The sequence below is a fragment of the Chiloscyllium plagiosum genome, unplaced genomic scaffold, assembly GCF_037043375.1.
Source record: "Chiloscyllium plagiosum isolate Xiang-an unplaced genomic scaffold, Cpla_swu_hap1 HiC_scaffold_53X, whole genome shotgun sequence".
In the NCBI taxonomy this organism is placed as follows: Eukaryota; Metazoa; Chordata; class Chondrichthyes; order Orectolobiformes; family Hemiscylliidae; genus Chiloscyllium; species Chiloscyllium plagiosum.
The window spans coordinates 9,967,323-9,982,540 of NW_028270191.1; the positions used below are offsets into that span (position 1 = coordinate 9,967,323).

At 68.8% G+C, this 15,218-nt stretch overlaps 1 protein-coding gene across 1 annotated transcript in view; it reads left to right on the forward strand.

Moving 5' to 3' along the window:
* Nucleotides 1–15,218, forward strand: part of LOC148134640 (gametocyte-specific factor 1-like) — a 39,637-nt gene that overhangs the window by 14,128 nt on the left and 10,291 nt on the right. Inside the window, 1 exon segment of the mRNA XM_087985466.1 lies at nucleotides 12,907–12,987. Within this exon segment, the coding sequence (XP_087841592.1) occupies nucleotides 12,907–12,987 (81 nt within the window).

A 15,218-nucleotide genomic window follows, 5' to 3' on the forward strand; every position in this document is an offset into this window, starting at 1 on the left:
TCTCGCTCTCCCTCGCACGCCCTCTCTGACTCGCGCCCTCTCTGACTCGCGCCCTCTCTGACTCGCGCCCTCTCTGACTCGCGCCCTCTCTGACTCGCGCCCTCTCTGACTCGCGCCCTCTCTGACTCGCGCCCTCTCTGACTCGCGCCCTCTCTGACTCGCGCCCTCTCTGACTCGCGCCCTCTCTGACTCGCGCCCTCTCTGACTCGCGCCCTCTCTGGCTCGCGCCCTCTCTGGCTCGCGCTCTCGCTCTCGCTCGCGCTCTCTCTCACTCGCCCTCTCTCACTCGCGCGCTCTCTCACTCGCGCGCTCTCTCACTCGCCCTCTCTCACTCGCCCTCTCTCACTCGCCCTCTCTCACTCGCCCTCTCTCACTCGCCCTCTCTCACTCGCGCCCTCTCTCACTCGCGCCCTCTCTCACTCGCGCCCTCTCTCACTCGCGCTCTCTCTCCCTCGCCGTCGCTCACTCGCGCTCTCTCACTCTTCGCTCTCACTCTTCGCTCTCACTCTTCGCTCTCTCTCACTTGCGCTCTCTCACTCGCCCTCTCTCTCGCGCCCTCCCTCACTCGCGCCCTCCCTCACTCGCGCCCTCCCTCACTCGCGCCCTCCCTCACTCGCGCCCTCCCTCACTCGCGCCCTCCCTCACTCGCGCCCTCCCTCACTCGCGCCCTCCCTCACTCGCGCCCTCCCTCACTCGCGCCCTCCCTCACTCGCGACCTCCCTCACTCGCGACCTCCCTCACTCGCGACCTCCCTCACTCGCGACCTCCCTCACTCGCGCCCTCTCTGACTCGCGCCCTCTCTGACTCGCGCCCTCTCTGACTCGCGCCCTCTCTGACTCGCGCCCTCTCTGACTCGCGCCCTCTCTGACGCGCGCCCTCTCTGACGCGCGCCCTCTCTGACTCGCGCCCTCCCTCACTCGCGCCCTCCCTCACTCGCGCCCTCCCTCACTCGCGCCCTCCCTCACTCGCGCCCTCCCTCGCTCGCGCCCTCCCTCGCTCACGCGCTCACTCACTCGCGCTCACTCACGCTCTCTTTCACTCGCGCTCACTCACGCTCTCTTTCACTCGCGCTCACTCACGCTCTCTTTCACTCGCACTCTCTTACACTCACGCTCTCTCTCTCGCTCTCTCTCACTCTCGCTGTCTCACTCACTCACGCTCTCACTCACTCGCTCTCTATCTCTCGCGTGCTCTCTCGCCCTCTCGCTCTCCCTCGCACGCCCCCTCTCACTCGCGCCCTCTCTCACTCGCGCCCTCTCTGACTCGCGCCCTCTCTGACTCGCGCCCTCTCTGACTCGCGCCCTCTCTGACTCGCGCCCTCTCTGACTCGCGCCCTCTCTGACTCGCGCCCTCTCTGACTCGCGCCCTCTCTGGCTCGCGCCCTCTCTGGCTCGCGCTCTCGCTCGCGCTCTCTCTCACTCGCCCTCTCTCACTCGCCCTCTCTCACTCGCGCCCTCTCTCACTCACGCTCTCTCTCCCTCGCCGTCGCTCACTCGCGCTCTCTCACTCTTCGCTCTCACTCTTCGCTCTCACTCTTCGCTCTCACTCTTCGCTCTCACTCTTCGCTCTCACTCTTCGCTCTCACTCTTCGCTCTCACTCTTCGCTCTCACTCTTCGCTCTCTCTCACTCGCGCTCTCTTTCACTCGCTCTCTCTCACTTGCGCTCTCTCACTCGCCCTCTCTCTCGTGCTCTCCCTCTCTCGCGCTCTCCCTCTCTCGCGCTCTCCCTCGCTCGCGCACTCCCTCGCTCGCGCTCTCCCTCGCTCGCGCTCTCCCTCGCTCGCGCTCTCCCTCGCTCGCGCTCTCCCTCGCTCGCGCTCTCCCTCTCGCGCGCTCTCCCTCTCGCGCGCTCTCCCTCTCGCGCGCTCTCCCTCTCGCGCGCCCTCCCTCTCGCGCGCCCTCCCTCACTCGCGCCCTCCCTCACCCGCGCCCTCCCTCACTCGCGCCCTCCCTCACTCGCGCCCTCTCTCACTCGCGCCCTCTCTCACTCGCGCCCTCTCTCACTCGCGCCCTCTCTCACTCGCGCCCTCTCTCACTCGCGCCCTCTCTCACTCGCGCCCTCCCTCACTCGCGCCCTCCCTCACTCGCGCCCTCCCTCACTCGCGCCCTCCCTCACTCGCGCCCTCCCTCACTCGCGCCCTCCCTCACTCGCGCCCTCCCTCACTCGCGCCCTCCCTCACTCGCGCCCTCCCTCACTCGCGCCCTCCCTCACTCGCGCCCTCTCTGACTCGCGCCCTCTCTGACTCGCGCCCTCTCTGACTCGCGCCCACTCTGACTCGCGCCCTCTCTGACTCGCGCCCTCTCTGACGCGCGCCCTCTCTCACTCGCGCCCTCTCTCACTCGCGCCCTCTCTCACTCGCGCCCTCCCTCACTCGCGCCCTCCCTCACTCGCGCCCTCCCTCACTCGCGCCCTCCCTCACTCGCGCCCTCCCTCACTCGCGCCCTCTCTCACTCGCGCCCTCTCTCACTCGCGCCCTCTCTCACTCGCGCCCTCTCTCACTCGCGCCCTCCCTCACTCGCGCCCTCCCTCACTCGCGCCCTCCCTCACTCGCGCCCTCCCTCACTCGCGCCCTCCCTCACTCGCGCCCTCCCTCACTCGCGCCCTCCCTCGCTCACGCGCTCACTCACTCGCGCTCACTCACGCTCTCTTTCACTCGCGCTCACTCACGCTATCTTTCACTCGCGCTCACTCACGCTCTCTTTCACTCGCACTCTCTTACACTCACGCTCTCTCTCTCGCTCTCTCTCACTCTCGCTGTCTCACTCACTCACGCTCTCACTCACTCGCTCTCTATCTCTCGCGTGCTCTCTCGCCCTCTCGCTCTCCCTCGCACGCCCTCTCTGACTCGCGCCCTCTCTGACTCGCGCCCTCTCTGACTCGCGCCCTCTCTGACTCGCGCCCTCTCTGACTCGCGCCCTCTCTGACTCGCGCCCTCTCTGACTCGCGCCCTCTCTGACTCGCGCCCTCTCTGGCTCGCGCTCTCGCTCTCGCTCGCGCTCTCGCTCTCGCTCGCGCTCTCTCTCACTCGCCCTCTCTCACTCGCCCTCTCTCACTCGCCCTCTCTCACTCGCCCTCTCTCACTCGCCCTCTCTCACTCGCGCCCTCTCTCACTCACGCTCTCTCTCCCTCGCCGTCGCTCACTCGCGCTCTCTCACTCTTCGCTCTCACTCTTCGCTCTCACTCTTCGCTCTCACTCTTCGCTCTCACTCTTCGCTCTCTCTCACTCGCGCTCTCTTTCACTCGCTCTCTCTCACTTGCGCTCTCTCACTCGCCCTCTCTCTCGTGCTCTCCCTCTCTCGTGCTCTCCCTCTCTCGCGCTCTCCCTCTCTCGCGCTCTCCCTCGCTCGCGCACTCCCTCGCTCGCGCACTCCCTCGCTCGCGCTCTCCCTCGCTCGCGCTCTCCCTCGCTCGCGCTCTCCCTCGCTCGCGCTCTCCCTCTCGCGCGCTCTCCCTCTCGCGCGCTCTCCCTCTCGCGCGCTCTCCCTCTCGCGCGCCCTCCCTCTCGCGCGCCCTCCCTCACTCGCGCCCTCCCTCACTCGCGCCCTCCCTCACTCGCGCCCTCCCTCACTCGCGCCCTCTCTCACTCGCGCCCTCTCTCACTCGCGCCCTCTCTCACTCGCGCCCTCTCTCACTCGCGCCCTCTCTCACTCGCGCCCTCTCTCACTCGCGCCCTCCCTCACTCGCGCCCTCCCTCACTCGCGCCCTCCCTCACTCGCGCCCTCCCTCACTCGCGCCCTCCCTCACTCGCGCCCTCCCTCACTCGCGCCCTCCCTCACTCGCGCCCTCCCTGACTCGCGCCCTCCCTGACTCGCGCCCTCCCTGACTCGCGCCCTCCCTGACTCGCGCCCTCCCTGACTCGCGCCCTCTCTGACTCGCGCCCTCTCTGACTCGCGCCCTCTCTGACTCGCGCCCTCTCTGACTCGCGCCCTCTCTGACGCGCGCCCTCTCTGACTCGCGCCCTCCCTCACTCGCGCCCTCCCTCGCTCGCGCCCTCCCTCGCTCGCGCCCTCCCTCGCTCGCGCCCTCCCTCGCTCGCGCCCTCCCTCGCTCGCGCCCTCCCTCGCTCGCGCCCTCCCTCGCTCGCGCCCTCCCTCGCTCGCGCCCTCCCTCGCTCGCGCCCTCCCTCGCTCACGCGCTCACTCACTCGCGCTCACTCACGCTCTCTTTCACTCGCGCTCACTCACGCTCTCTTTCACTCGCGCTCACTCACGCTCTCTTTCACTCGCACTCTCTTACACTCACGCTCTCTCTCTCGCTCTCTCTCACTCTCGCTGTCTCACTCACTCACGCTCTCACTCACTCGCTCTCTATCTCTCGCGTGCTCTCTCGCCCTCTCGCTCTCCCTCGCACGCCCTCTCTCACTCGCGCCCTCTCTGACTCGCGCCCTCTCTGACTCGCGCCCTCTCTGACTCGCGCCCTCTCTGACTCGCGCCCTCTCTGACTCGCGCCCTCTCTGACTCGCGCCCTCTCTGACTCGCGCCCTCTCTGGCTCGCGCTCTCGCTCGCGCTCTCGCTCTCGCTCTCGCTCTCGCTCTCGCTCGCGCTCTCGCTCTCGCTCTCGCTCGCGCTCTCTCTCACTCGCCCTCTCTCACTCGCCCTCTCTCACTCGCCCTCTCTCACTCGCCCTCTCTCACTCGCCCTCTCTCACTCGCCCTCTCTCACTCGCCCTCTCTCACTCGCGCCCTCTCTCACTCACGCTCTCTCTCCCTCGCCGTCGCTCACTCGCGCTCTCTCACTCTTCGCTCTCACTCTTCGCTCTCACTCTTCGCTCTCACTCTTCGCTCTCACTCTTCGCTCTCTCTCACTCGCGCTCTCTTTCACTCGCTCTCTCTCACTTGCGCTCTCTCACTCGCCCTCTCTCTCGTGCTCTCCCTCTCTCGTGCTCTCCCTCTCTCGCGCTCTCCCTCTCTCGCGCTCTCCCTCTCTCGCGCTCTCCCTCTCTCGCGCTCTCCCTCTCTCGCGCTCTCCCTCGCTCGCGCTCTCCCTCGCTCGCGCTCTCCCTCGCTCGCGCTCTCCCTCGCTCGCGCTCTCCCTCTCGCGCGCTCTCCCTCTCGCGCGCCCTCCCTCTCGCGCGCCCTCCCTCACTCGCGCCCTCCCTCACTCGCGCCCTCCCTCACTCGCGCCCTCCCTCACTCGCGCCCTCTCTCACTCGCGCCCTCTCTCACTCGCGCCCTCTCTCACTCGCGCCCTCTCTCACTCGCGCCCTCTCTCACTCGCGCCCTCTCTCACTCGCGCCCTCTCTCACTCGCGCCCTCTCTCACTCGCGCCCTCTCTCACTCTCGCCCTCCCTCACTCGCGCCCTCCCTCACTCGCGCCCTCCCTCACTCGCGCCCTCCCTCACTCGCGCCCTCCCTCACTCGCGCCCTCCCTCACTCGCGCCCTCCCTCACTCGCGCCCTCCCTCACTCGCGCCCTCCCTCACTCGCGCCCTCCCTCACTCGCGCCCTCCCTCACTCGCGCCCTCCCTCACTCGCGCCCTCCCTCACTCGCGCCCTCCCTCACTCGCGCCCTCCCTCACTCGCGCCCTCCCTCACTCGCGCCCTCCCTCACTCGCGCCCTCCCTCACTCGCGCCCTCCCTCACTCGCGCCCTCCCTGACTCGCGCCCTCCCTGACACGCGCCCTCCCTGACTCGCGCCCTCCCTGACTCGCGCCCTCCCTGACTCGCGCCCTCCCTGACTCGCGCCCTCCCTGACTCGCGCCCTCCCTGACTCGCGCCCTCCCTGACTCGCGCCCTCCCTGACTCGCGCCCTCCCTGACTCGCGCCCTCCCTGACTCGCGCCCTCCCTGACTCGCGCCCTCCCTGACTCGCGCCCTCCCTGACTCGCGCCCTCCCTGACTCGCGCCCTCCCTGACTCGCGCCCTCCCTGACTCGCGCCCTCCCTGACTCGCGCCCTCCCTGACTCGCGCCCTCCCTGACTCGCGCCCTCCCTGACTCGCGCCCTCCCTGACTCGCGCCCTCCCTGACTCGCGCCCTCCCTGACTCGCGCCCTCCCTGACTCGCGCCCTCCCTGACTCGCGCCCTCCCTGACTCGCGCCCTCCCTGACTCGCGCCCTCCCTGACTCGCGCCCTCCCTGACTCGCGCCCTCCCTGACTCGCGCCCTCCCTGACTCGCGCCCTCCCTGACTCGCGCCCTCCCTGACTCGCGCCCTCCCTGACTCGCGCCCTCCCTGACTCGCGCCCTCCCTGACTCGCGCCCTCCCTGACTCGCGCCCTCCCTGACTCGCGCCCTCCCTGACTCGCGCCCTCCCTGACTCGCGCCCTCCCTGACTCGCGCCCTCCCTGACTCGCGCCCTCCCTGACTCGCGCCCTCCCTGACTCGCGCCCTCCCTGACTCGCGCCCTCCCTGACTCGCGCCCTCCCTGACTCGCGCCCTCCCTGACTCGCGCCCTCCCTGACTCGCGCCCTCCCTGACTCGCGCCCTCCCTGACTCGCGCCCTCCCTGACTCGCGCCCTCCCTGACTCGCGCCCTCCCTGACTCGCGCCCTCCCTGACTCGCGCCCTCCCTGACTCGCGCCCTCCCTGACTCGCGCCCTCCCTGACTCGCGCCCTCCCTGACTCGCGCCCTCCCTGACTCGCGCCCTCCCTGACTCGCGCCCTCCCTGACTCGCGCCCTCCCTGACTCGCGCCCTCCCTGACTCGCGCCCTCCCTGACTCGCGCCCTCCCTGACTCGCGCCCTCCCTGACTCGCGCCCTCCCTGACTCGCGCCCTCCCTGACTCGCGCCCTCCCTGACTCGCGCCCTCCCTGACTCGCGCCCTCCCTGACTCGCGCCCTCCCTGACTCGCGCCCTCCCTGACTCGCGCCCTCCCTGACTCGCGCCCTCCCTGACTCGCGCCCTCCCTGACTCGCGCCCTCCCTGACTCGCGCCCTCCCTGACTCGCGCCCTCCCTGACTCGCGCCCTCCCTGACTCGCGCCCTCCCTGACTCGCGCCCTCCCTGACTCGCGCCCTCCCTGACTCGCGCCCTCCCTGACTCGCGCCCTCCCTGACTCGCGCCCTCCCTGACTCGCGCCCTCCCTGACTCGCGCCCTCCCTGACTCGCGCCCTCCCTGACTCGCGCCCTCCCTGACTCGCGCCCTCCCTGACTCGCGCCCTCCCTGACTCGCGCCCTCCCTGACTCGCGCCCTCCCTGACTCGCGCCCTCCCTGACTCGCGCCCTCCCTGACTCGCGCCCTCCCTGACTCGCGCCCTCCCTGACTCGCGCCCTCCCTGACTCGCGCCCTCCCTGACTCGCGCCCTCCCTGACTCGCGCCCTCCCTGACTCGCGCCCTCCCTGACTCGCGCCCTCCCTGACTCGCGCCCTCCCTGACTCGCGCCCTCCCTGACTCGCGCCCTCCCTGACTCGCGCCCTCCCTGACTCGCGCCCTCCCTGACTCGCGCCCTCCCTGACTCGCGCCCTCCCTGACTCGCGCCCTCCCTGACTCGCGCCCTCCCTGACTCGCGCCCTCCCTGACTCGCGCCCTCCCTGACTCGCGCCCTCCCTGACTCGCGCCCTCCCTGACTCGCGCCCTCCCTGACTCGCGCCCTCCCTGACTCGCGCCCTCCCTGACTCGCGCCCTCCCTGACTCGCGCCCTCCCTGACTCGCGCCCTCCCTGACTCGCGCCCTCCCTGACTCGCGCCCTCCCTGACTCGCGCCCTCCCTGACTCGCGCCCTCCCTGACTCGCGCCCTCCCTGACTCGCGCCCTCCCTGACTCGCGCCCTCCCTGACTCGCGCCCTCCCTGACTCGCGCCCTCCCTGACTCGCGCCCTCCCTGACTCGCGCCCTCCCTGACTCGCGCCCTCCCTGACTCGCGCCCTCCCTGACTCGCGCCCTCCCTGACTCGCGCCCTCCCTGACTCGCGCCCTCCCTGACTCGCGCCCTCCCTGACTCGCGCCCTCCCTGACTCGCGCCCTCCCTGACTCGCGCCCTCCCTGACTCGCGCCCTCCCTGACTCGCGCCCTCCCTGACTCGCGCCCTCCCTGACTCGCGCCCTCCCTGACTCGCGCCCTCCCTGACTCGCGCCCTCCCTGACTCGCGCCCTCCCTGACTCGCGCCCTCCCTGACTCGCGCCCTCCCTGACTCGCGCCCTCCCTGACTCGCGCCCTCCCTGACTCGCGCCCTCCCTGACTCGCGCCCTCCCTGACTCGCGCCCTCCCTGACTCGCGCCCTCCCTGACTCGCGCCCTCCCTGACTCGCGCCCTCCCTGACTCGCGCCCTCCCTGACTCGCGCCCTCCCTGACTCGCGCCCTCCCTGACTCGCGCCCTCCCTGACTCGCGCCCTCCCTGACTCGCGCCCTCCCTGACTCGCGCCCTCCCTGACTCGCGCCCTCCCTGACTCGCGCCCTCCCTGACTCGCGCCCTCCCTGACTCGCGCCCTCCCTGACTCGCGCCCTCCCTGACTCGCGCCCTCCCTGACTCGCGCCCTCCCTGACTCGCGCCCTCCCTGACTCGCGCCCTCCCTGACTCGCGCCCTCCCTGACTCGCGCCCTCCCTGACTCGCGCCCTCCCTGACTCGCGCCCTCCCTGACTCGCGCCCTCCCTGACTCGCGCCCTCCCTGACTCGCGCCCTCCCTGACTCGCGCCCTCCCTGACTCGCGCCCTCCCTGACTCGCGCCCTCCCTGACTCGCGCCCTCCCTGACTCGCGCCCTCCCTGACTCGCGCCCTCCCTGACTCGCGCCCTCCCTGACTCGCGCCCTCCCTGACTCGCGCCCTCCCTGACTCGCGCCCTCCCTGACTCGCGCCCTCCCTGACTCGCGCCCTCCCTGACTCGCGCCCTCCCTGACTCGCGCCCTCCCTGACTCGCGCCCTCCCTGACTCGCGCCCTCCCTGACTCGCGCCCTCCCTGACTCGCGCCCTCCCTGACTCGCGCCCTCCCTGACTCGCGCCCTCCCTGACTCGCGCCCTCCCTGACTCGCGCCCTCCCTGACTCGCGCCCTCCCTGACTCGCGCCCTCCCTGACTCGCGCCCTCCCTGACTCGCGCCCTCCCTGACTCGCGCCCTCCCTGACTCGCGCCCTCCCTGACTCGCGCCCTCCCTGACTCGCGCCCTCCCTGACTCGCGCCCTCCCTGACTCGCGCCCTCCCTGACTCGCGCCCTCCCTGACTCGCGCCCTCCCTGACTCGCGCCCTCCCTGACTCGCGCCCTCCCTGACTCGCGCCCTCCCTGACTCGCGCCCTCCCTGACTCGCGCCCTCCCTGACTCGCGCCCTCCCTGACTCGCGCCCTCCCTGACTCGCGCCCTCCCTGACTCGCGCCCTCCCTGACTCGCGCCCTCCCTGACTCGCGCCCTCCCTGACTCGCGCCCTCCCTGACTCGCGCCCTCCCTGACTCGCGCCCTCCCTGACTCGCGCCCTCCCTGACTCGCGCCCTCCCTGACTCGCGCCCTCCCTGACTCGCGCCCTCCCTGACTCGCGCCCTCCCTGACTCGCGCCCTCCCTGACTCGCGCCCTCCCTGACTCGCGCCCTCCCTGACTCGCGCCCTCCCTGACTCGCGCCCTCCCTGACTCGCGCCCTCCCTGACTCGCGCCCTCCCTGACTCGCGCCCTCCCTGACTCGCGCCCTCCCTGACTCGCGCCCTCCCTGACTCGCGCCCTCCCTGACTCGCGCCCTCCCTGACTCGCGCCCTCCCTGACTCGCGCCCTCCCTGACTCGCGCCCTCCCTGACTCGCGCCCTCCCTGACTCGCGCCCTCCCTGACTCGCGCCCTCCCTGACTCGCGCCCTCCCTGACTCGCGCCCTCCCTGACTCGCGCCCTCCCTGACTCGCGCCCTCCCTGACTCGCGCCCTCCCTGACTCGCGCCCTCCCTGACTCGCGCCCTCCCTGACTCGCGCCCTCCCTGACTCGCGCCCTCCCTGACTCGCGCCCTCCCTGACTCGCGCCCTCCCTGACTCGCGCCCTCCCTGACTCGCGCCCTCCCTGACTCGCGCCCTCCCTGACTCGCGCCCTCCCTGACTCGCGCCCTCCCTGACTCGCGCCCTCCCTGACTCGCGCCCTCCCTGACTCGCGCCCTCCCTGACTCGCGCCCTCCCTGACTCGCGCCCTCCCTGACTCGCGCCCTCCCTGACTCGCGCCCTCCCTGACTCGCGCCCTCCCTGACTCGCGCCCTCCCTGACTCGCGCCCTCCCTGACTCGCGCCCTCCCTGACTCGCGCCCTCCCTGACTCGCGCCCTCCCTGACTCGCGCCCTCCCTGACTCGCGCCCTCCCTGACTCGCGCCCTCCCTGACTCGCGCCCTCCCTGACTCGCGCCCTCCCTGACTCGCGCCCTCCCTGACTCGCGCCCTCCCTGACTCGCGCCCTCCCTGACTCGCGCCCTCCCTGACTCGCGCCCTCCCTGACTCGCGCCCTCCCTGACTCGCGCCCTCCCTGACTCGCGCCCTCCCTGACTCGCGCCCTCCCTGACTCGCGCCCTCCCTGACTCGCGCCCTCCCTGACTCGCGCCCTCCCTGACTCGCGCCCTCCCTGACTCGCGCCCTCCCTGACTCGCGCCCTCCCTGACTCGCGCCCTCCCTGACTCGCGCCCTCCCTGACTCGCGCCCTCCCTGACTCGCGCCCTCCCTGACTCGCGCCCTCCCTGACTCGCGCCCTCCCTGACTCGCGCCCTCCCTGACTCGCGCCCTCCCTGACTCGCGCCCTCCCTGACTCGCGCCCTCCCTGACTCGCGCCCTCCCTGACTCGCGCCCTCCCTGACTCGCGCCCTCCCTGACTCGCGCCCTCCCTGACTCGCGCCCTCCCTGACTCGCGCCCTCCCTGACTCGCGCCCTCCCTGACTCGCGCCCTCCCTGACTCGCGCCCTCCCTGACTCGCGCCCTCCCTGACTCGCGCCCTCCCTGACTCGCGCCCTCCCTGACTCGCGCCCTCCCTGACTCGCGCCCTCCCTGACTCGCGCCCTCCCTGACTCGCGCCCTCCCTGACTCGCGCCCTCCCTGACTCGCGCCCTCCCTGACTCGCGCCCTCCCTGACTCGCGCCCTCCCTGACTCGCGCCCTCCCTGACTCGCGCCCTCCCTGACTCGCGCCCTCCCTGACTCGCGCCCTCCCTGACTCGCGCCCTCCCTGACTCGCGCCCTCCCTGACTCGCGCCCTCCCTGACTCGCGCCCTCCCTGACTCGCGCCCTCCCTGACTCGCGCCCTCCCTGACTCGCGCCCTCCCTGACTCGCGCCCTCCCTGACTCGCGCCCTCCCTGACTCGCGCCCTCCCTGACTCGCGCCCTCCCTGACTCGCGCCCTCCCTGACTCGCGCCCTCCCTGACTCGCGCCCTCCCTGACTCGCGCCCTCCCTGACTCGCGCCCTCCCTGACTCGCGCCCTCCCTGACTCGCGCCCTCCCTGACTCGCGCCCTCCCTGACTCGCGCCCTCCCTGACTCGCGCCCTCCCTGACTCGCGCCCTCCCTGACTCGCGCCCTCCCTGACTCGCGCCCTCCCTGACTCGCGCCCTCCCTGACTCGCGCCCTCCCTGACTCGCGCCCTCCCTGACTCGCGCCCTCCCTCACTCGCGCCCTCCCTCACTCGCGCCCTCCCTCACTCGCGCCCTCCCTCACTCGCGCCCTCCCTCACTCGCGCCCTCCCTCACTCGCGCCCTCCCTCACTCGCGCCCTCCCTCACTCGCGCCCTCCCTCACTCGCGCCCTCCCTCACTCGCGCCCTCCCTCACTCGCGCCCTCCCTCACTCGCGCCCTCCCTCACTCGCGCCCTCCCTCACTCGCGCCCTCCCTCACTCGCGCCCTCCCTCACTCGCGCCCTCCCTCACTCGCGCCCTCCCTCACTCGCGCCCTCACTCGCGCCCTCACCCGCGCCCTCACCCGCGCCCTCACCCGCGCCCTCCCTCACCCGCGCCCTCCCTCACCCGCGCCCTCCCTCACCCGCGCCCTCCCTCACCCGCGCCCTCCCTCACCCGCGCCCTCCCTCACCCGCGCCCTCCCTCACCCGCGCCCTCCCTCACCCGCGCCCTCCCTCACCCGCGCCCTCCCTCACCCGCGCCCTCCCTCACCCGCGCCCTCCCTCACCCGCGCCCTCCCTCCCCCTCTCCCTCCCTCCCCCTCTCCCTCCCCCTCGCTCTCCCTCCCCCTCGCTCTCCCTCCCCCTCGCTCTCCCTCCCCCTCGCTCTCCCTCCCCCTCGCTCTCCCTCCCCCTCGCTCTCCCTCCCCCTCGCTCTCCCTCCCCCTCGCTCTCCCTCCCCCTCGCTCTCCCTCCCCCTCGCTCTCCCTCCCCCTCGCTCTCCCTCCCCCTCGCTCTCCCTCCCCCTCGCTCTCCCTCCCCCTCGCTCTCCCTCCCCCTCGCTCTCCCTCCCCCTCGCTCCCCCTCCCCCTCGCTCCCCCTCCCCCTCGCTCCCCCTCCCCCTCGCTCCCCCTCCCCCTCGCTCCCCCTCCCCCTCGCTCTCCCTCCCCCTCGCTCTCCCTCCCCCTCGCTCTCCCTCCCCCTCGCTCTCCCTCTCCCTCGCTCTCCCTCTCCCTCTCCCTCCCTCTCCCTCCCCCTCGCTCTCCCTCTCCCTCCCCCTCGCTCTCCCTCCTCCTCGCTCTCCCTCCCCCTCACTCTCCCTCCCCCTCACTCTCCCTCACTCCGGCTTTGTCTCTGGCTCTCGCGCTCTCTCTCTCTCACCACAGGTGCTGGTTGAACCTGACCCTGCCCATGCTTTGGGCAAGGGCACTCCTTCATGGGCACCTCAGCCAGGAGTGGGGTTTGAGCCCTTGCAGTTGGCATCACACTCTTTACAAACCAGCCATCCAGCCAACTGAGCTCACAGATTCTGGAGGCAGGGTGATTGGGTATTTGTGAAGTGGAGGTTGCTAGGTTCTTGTTCAGCAGGGGAACCGAGGGCTCTCAGGAATGAGAATTGAATGAGGTGAGCGTCCACACATTCAGACTGCGCACTGCTAATCCACACACTTCCCACTTTGTCGTTGCCAGTAAGCATCTACCTTATCTTGCAGTTCGGAGTACGCAGAGAAAACCTTGTGACATCCCACCAAGTACCTGGCAGTGTCCCCCACTTGAAGAAGACTGGGATAAAGGTCAGTGTGGAATTTCTTTTCTGCCATCTCGATTTCCTCCTGAAAATGTCCTGTGCTCAGTTTAACTCCCCCTTTCAAGGCATCAACGCACCCGCTTGTCTGTGCTGCTGCATCACTTAAATTCAGTCAGCTGAGCAGCACAGTGGTTAGCACTGCTGCCTCACCGCGCCAGGGACCCGGGTTCGATTCCAGCCTCAGGCAACAGTCTGTGTGGAGTTTGCACATTCTCCCCGTGTCTGCGTGGGTTTCCTCCGGGTGCTCCAGTTTCCTCCCACAGTCTAAAGATGTGCAGGTTCGGGTGGATTGGCCATGCTAAATTGTCCCATAGTCCCCAGGGATGTGCAGCTAAGGATGGATTGGCCATGCTAAATTGTCCCATAGTGCCCAGGGATGTGCAGGTTAGGGAGGATTGGCCATGCTAAATTGTCCCATAGTGCCCAGGGAAGTGTAGGTTAGGGTGGATTGGCCATGCTAAATTGTGCCATAGTGTCCAGGGATGTGCAGGTTAGGGTGGATTGGCCATGCTAAATTGTCCCATAGTGCCCAGGGATGTGCAGGTTAGGGTGGATTGGCCGTGCTAAATTGTCCCATAGTGCCCAGGGATGTGCAGGTTAGGGTGGATTGGCCATGCTAGATTGTCCCATAGTGTCCAGGGATGTGCAGGTTAGGGGGGATTGGCCATGCTAAATTGTCCCATAGTGCCCAGGGATGTGCAGGTTAGGGTTGATTGGCCATGCTAAATTGTCCTATAGTGCCCAGGGATGTGCAGGTTAGGGTAGATTGGCCATGCTAAATTGTCCCATAGTGCCCAGGGATGTGCAGGTTAGGGTGGATTGGCCATGCTAAATTGTCCCATAGTGCCCAGGGATGTGCAGGTTAGGGTGGATTGGCCATGCTAAATTGTCCCATAGTGTCCAGGGATGTGCAGGTTAGGGTGGATTGGCCATGCTAAATTGTCCCATAGTGTCCAGGGATGTGCAGGTTAGGGTTGATTGGCCATGGGAAATTGTCCCATAGTGTCCAGGGATGTGCAGGTTCAGGTGGATTGGCCATGCTAAATTGTCCCATAGAGCCCAGGGATGTGCAGGTTAGGGTGGATTGGCTATGCTAAATTGTCCCATAGTGCCCAGGGATGTGCAGGTTAGGGTGGATTGGCCATGCTAAATTGTCCCATAGTGTCCAGGGATGTGCAGGTTAGGGTGGATTGGCCATGCTAAATTGTCCCATAGTGTCCAGGGATGTGCAGGTTAGGGTGGATTGGCCATGCTAAATTGTCCCATAGTGCCCAGGGATGTGCAGGTTAGGGTGGATTGGCCATGCTAAATTGTCCCATAGTGCCCAGGGATGTGCCTGCTACGTGGGTTGTGTGGACCACTCTTTGGCGGGTCACTACAGATTCAGGGGGCTGAATGGCCTCTTTCCATCCCGTCCAGATTCTATGATCTGTTGCGTTACGTTCCTCAGGAGGCACATGAAAGTCGAGCCAGCGGCCTGTCGAGGAGTGAAGCTCAGGGCCAGCGAGGCCTTTGCTGAAGGGATAGGGAGAGACTATGATAGCTGATGGAGTGTGGGGAGCCGGAGCAAAGGAGAGGGGAGGTACATGGTGGGAGAGCAGGGGAGGTGGGGTGGAAGAGTGGGGATGATGCCTGTAATCGTGTCCCCGTACGGAGGTGGGGGGTGTAGAACAGATGCGAGAGAGCGGTTGGGTGTTAAGGGAAAGGGGGAAGAGTGGTGGACGCGAGGGGCTCATCGGGTAATTTTACAATGGAGGCAGCCCAACCTGTCGCCAGTCTGGGAGGCGGAGAAGGGAGAGAGGGAGAATATTCTGGGACTTCAACTCCTGCTCGGTGGAAATCTGGAAGAGGATAACCGTCTTCAGCTGCTTCATCAATAGCGGGTGTTGACTGTCCTTCTGCCTCGTCCTTGTCTGAACAATTCAATCATCTCCTCAAACCAGGGGTCAGTGCTCATTGTCTCTATTCTTCATTCACTCCTGATCACTAGTGAGTACTGTGTTCATTGTGTAACGTCTGCAAAGTCCTGTCACCTTGATGGATAAGCAATGATAAAGGAGTCACTTCCTGTTATGGTTGTGTTCGCCGAGCGGGAAATTTGTGTTGCAGACGTTTCGTCCCCTGTCTAGGTGACATCCTCAGTGCTTGGGAGCCTCCTGTGAAGCGCTTCTGTGATGTTTCCTCCAGCATTTATAGTGGTTTGTCTCTTCATTCTGA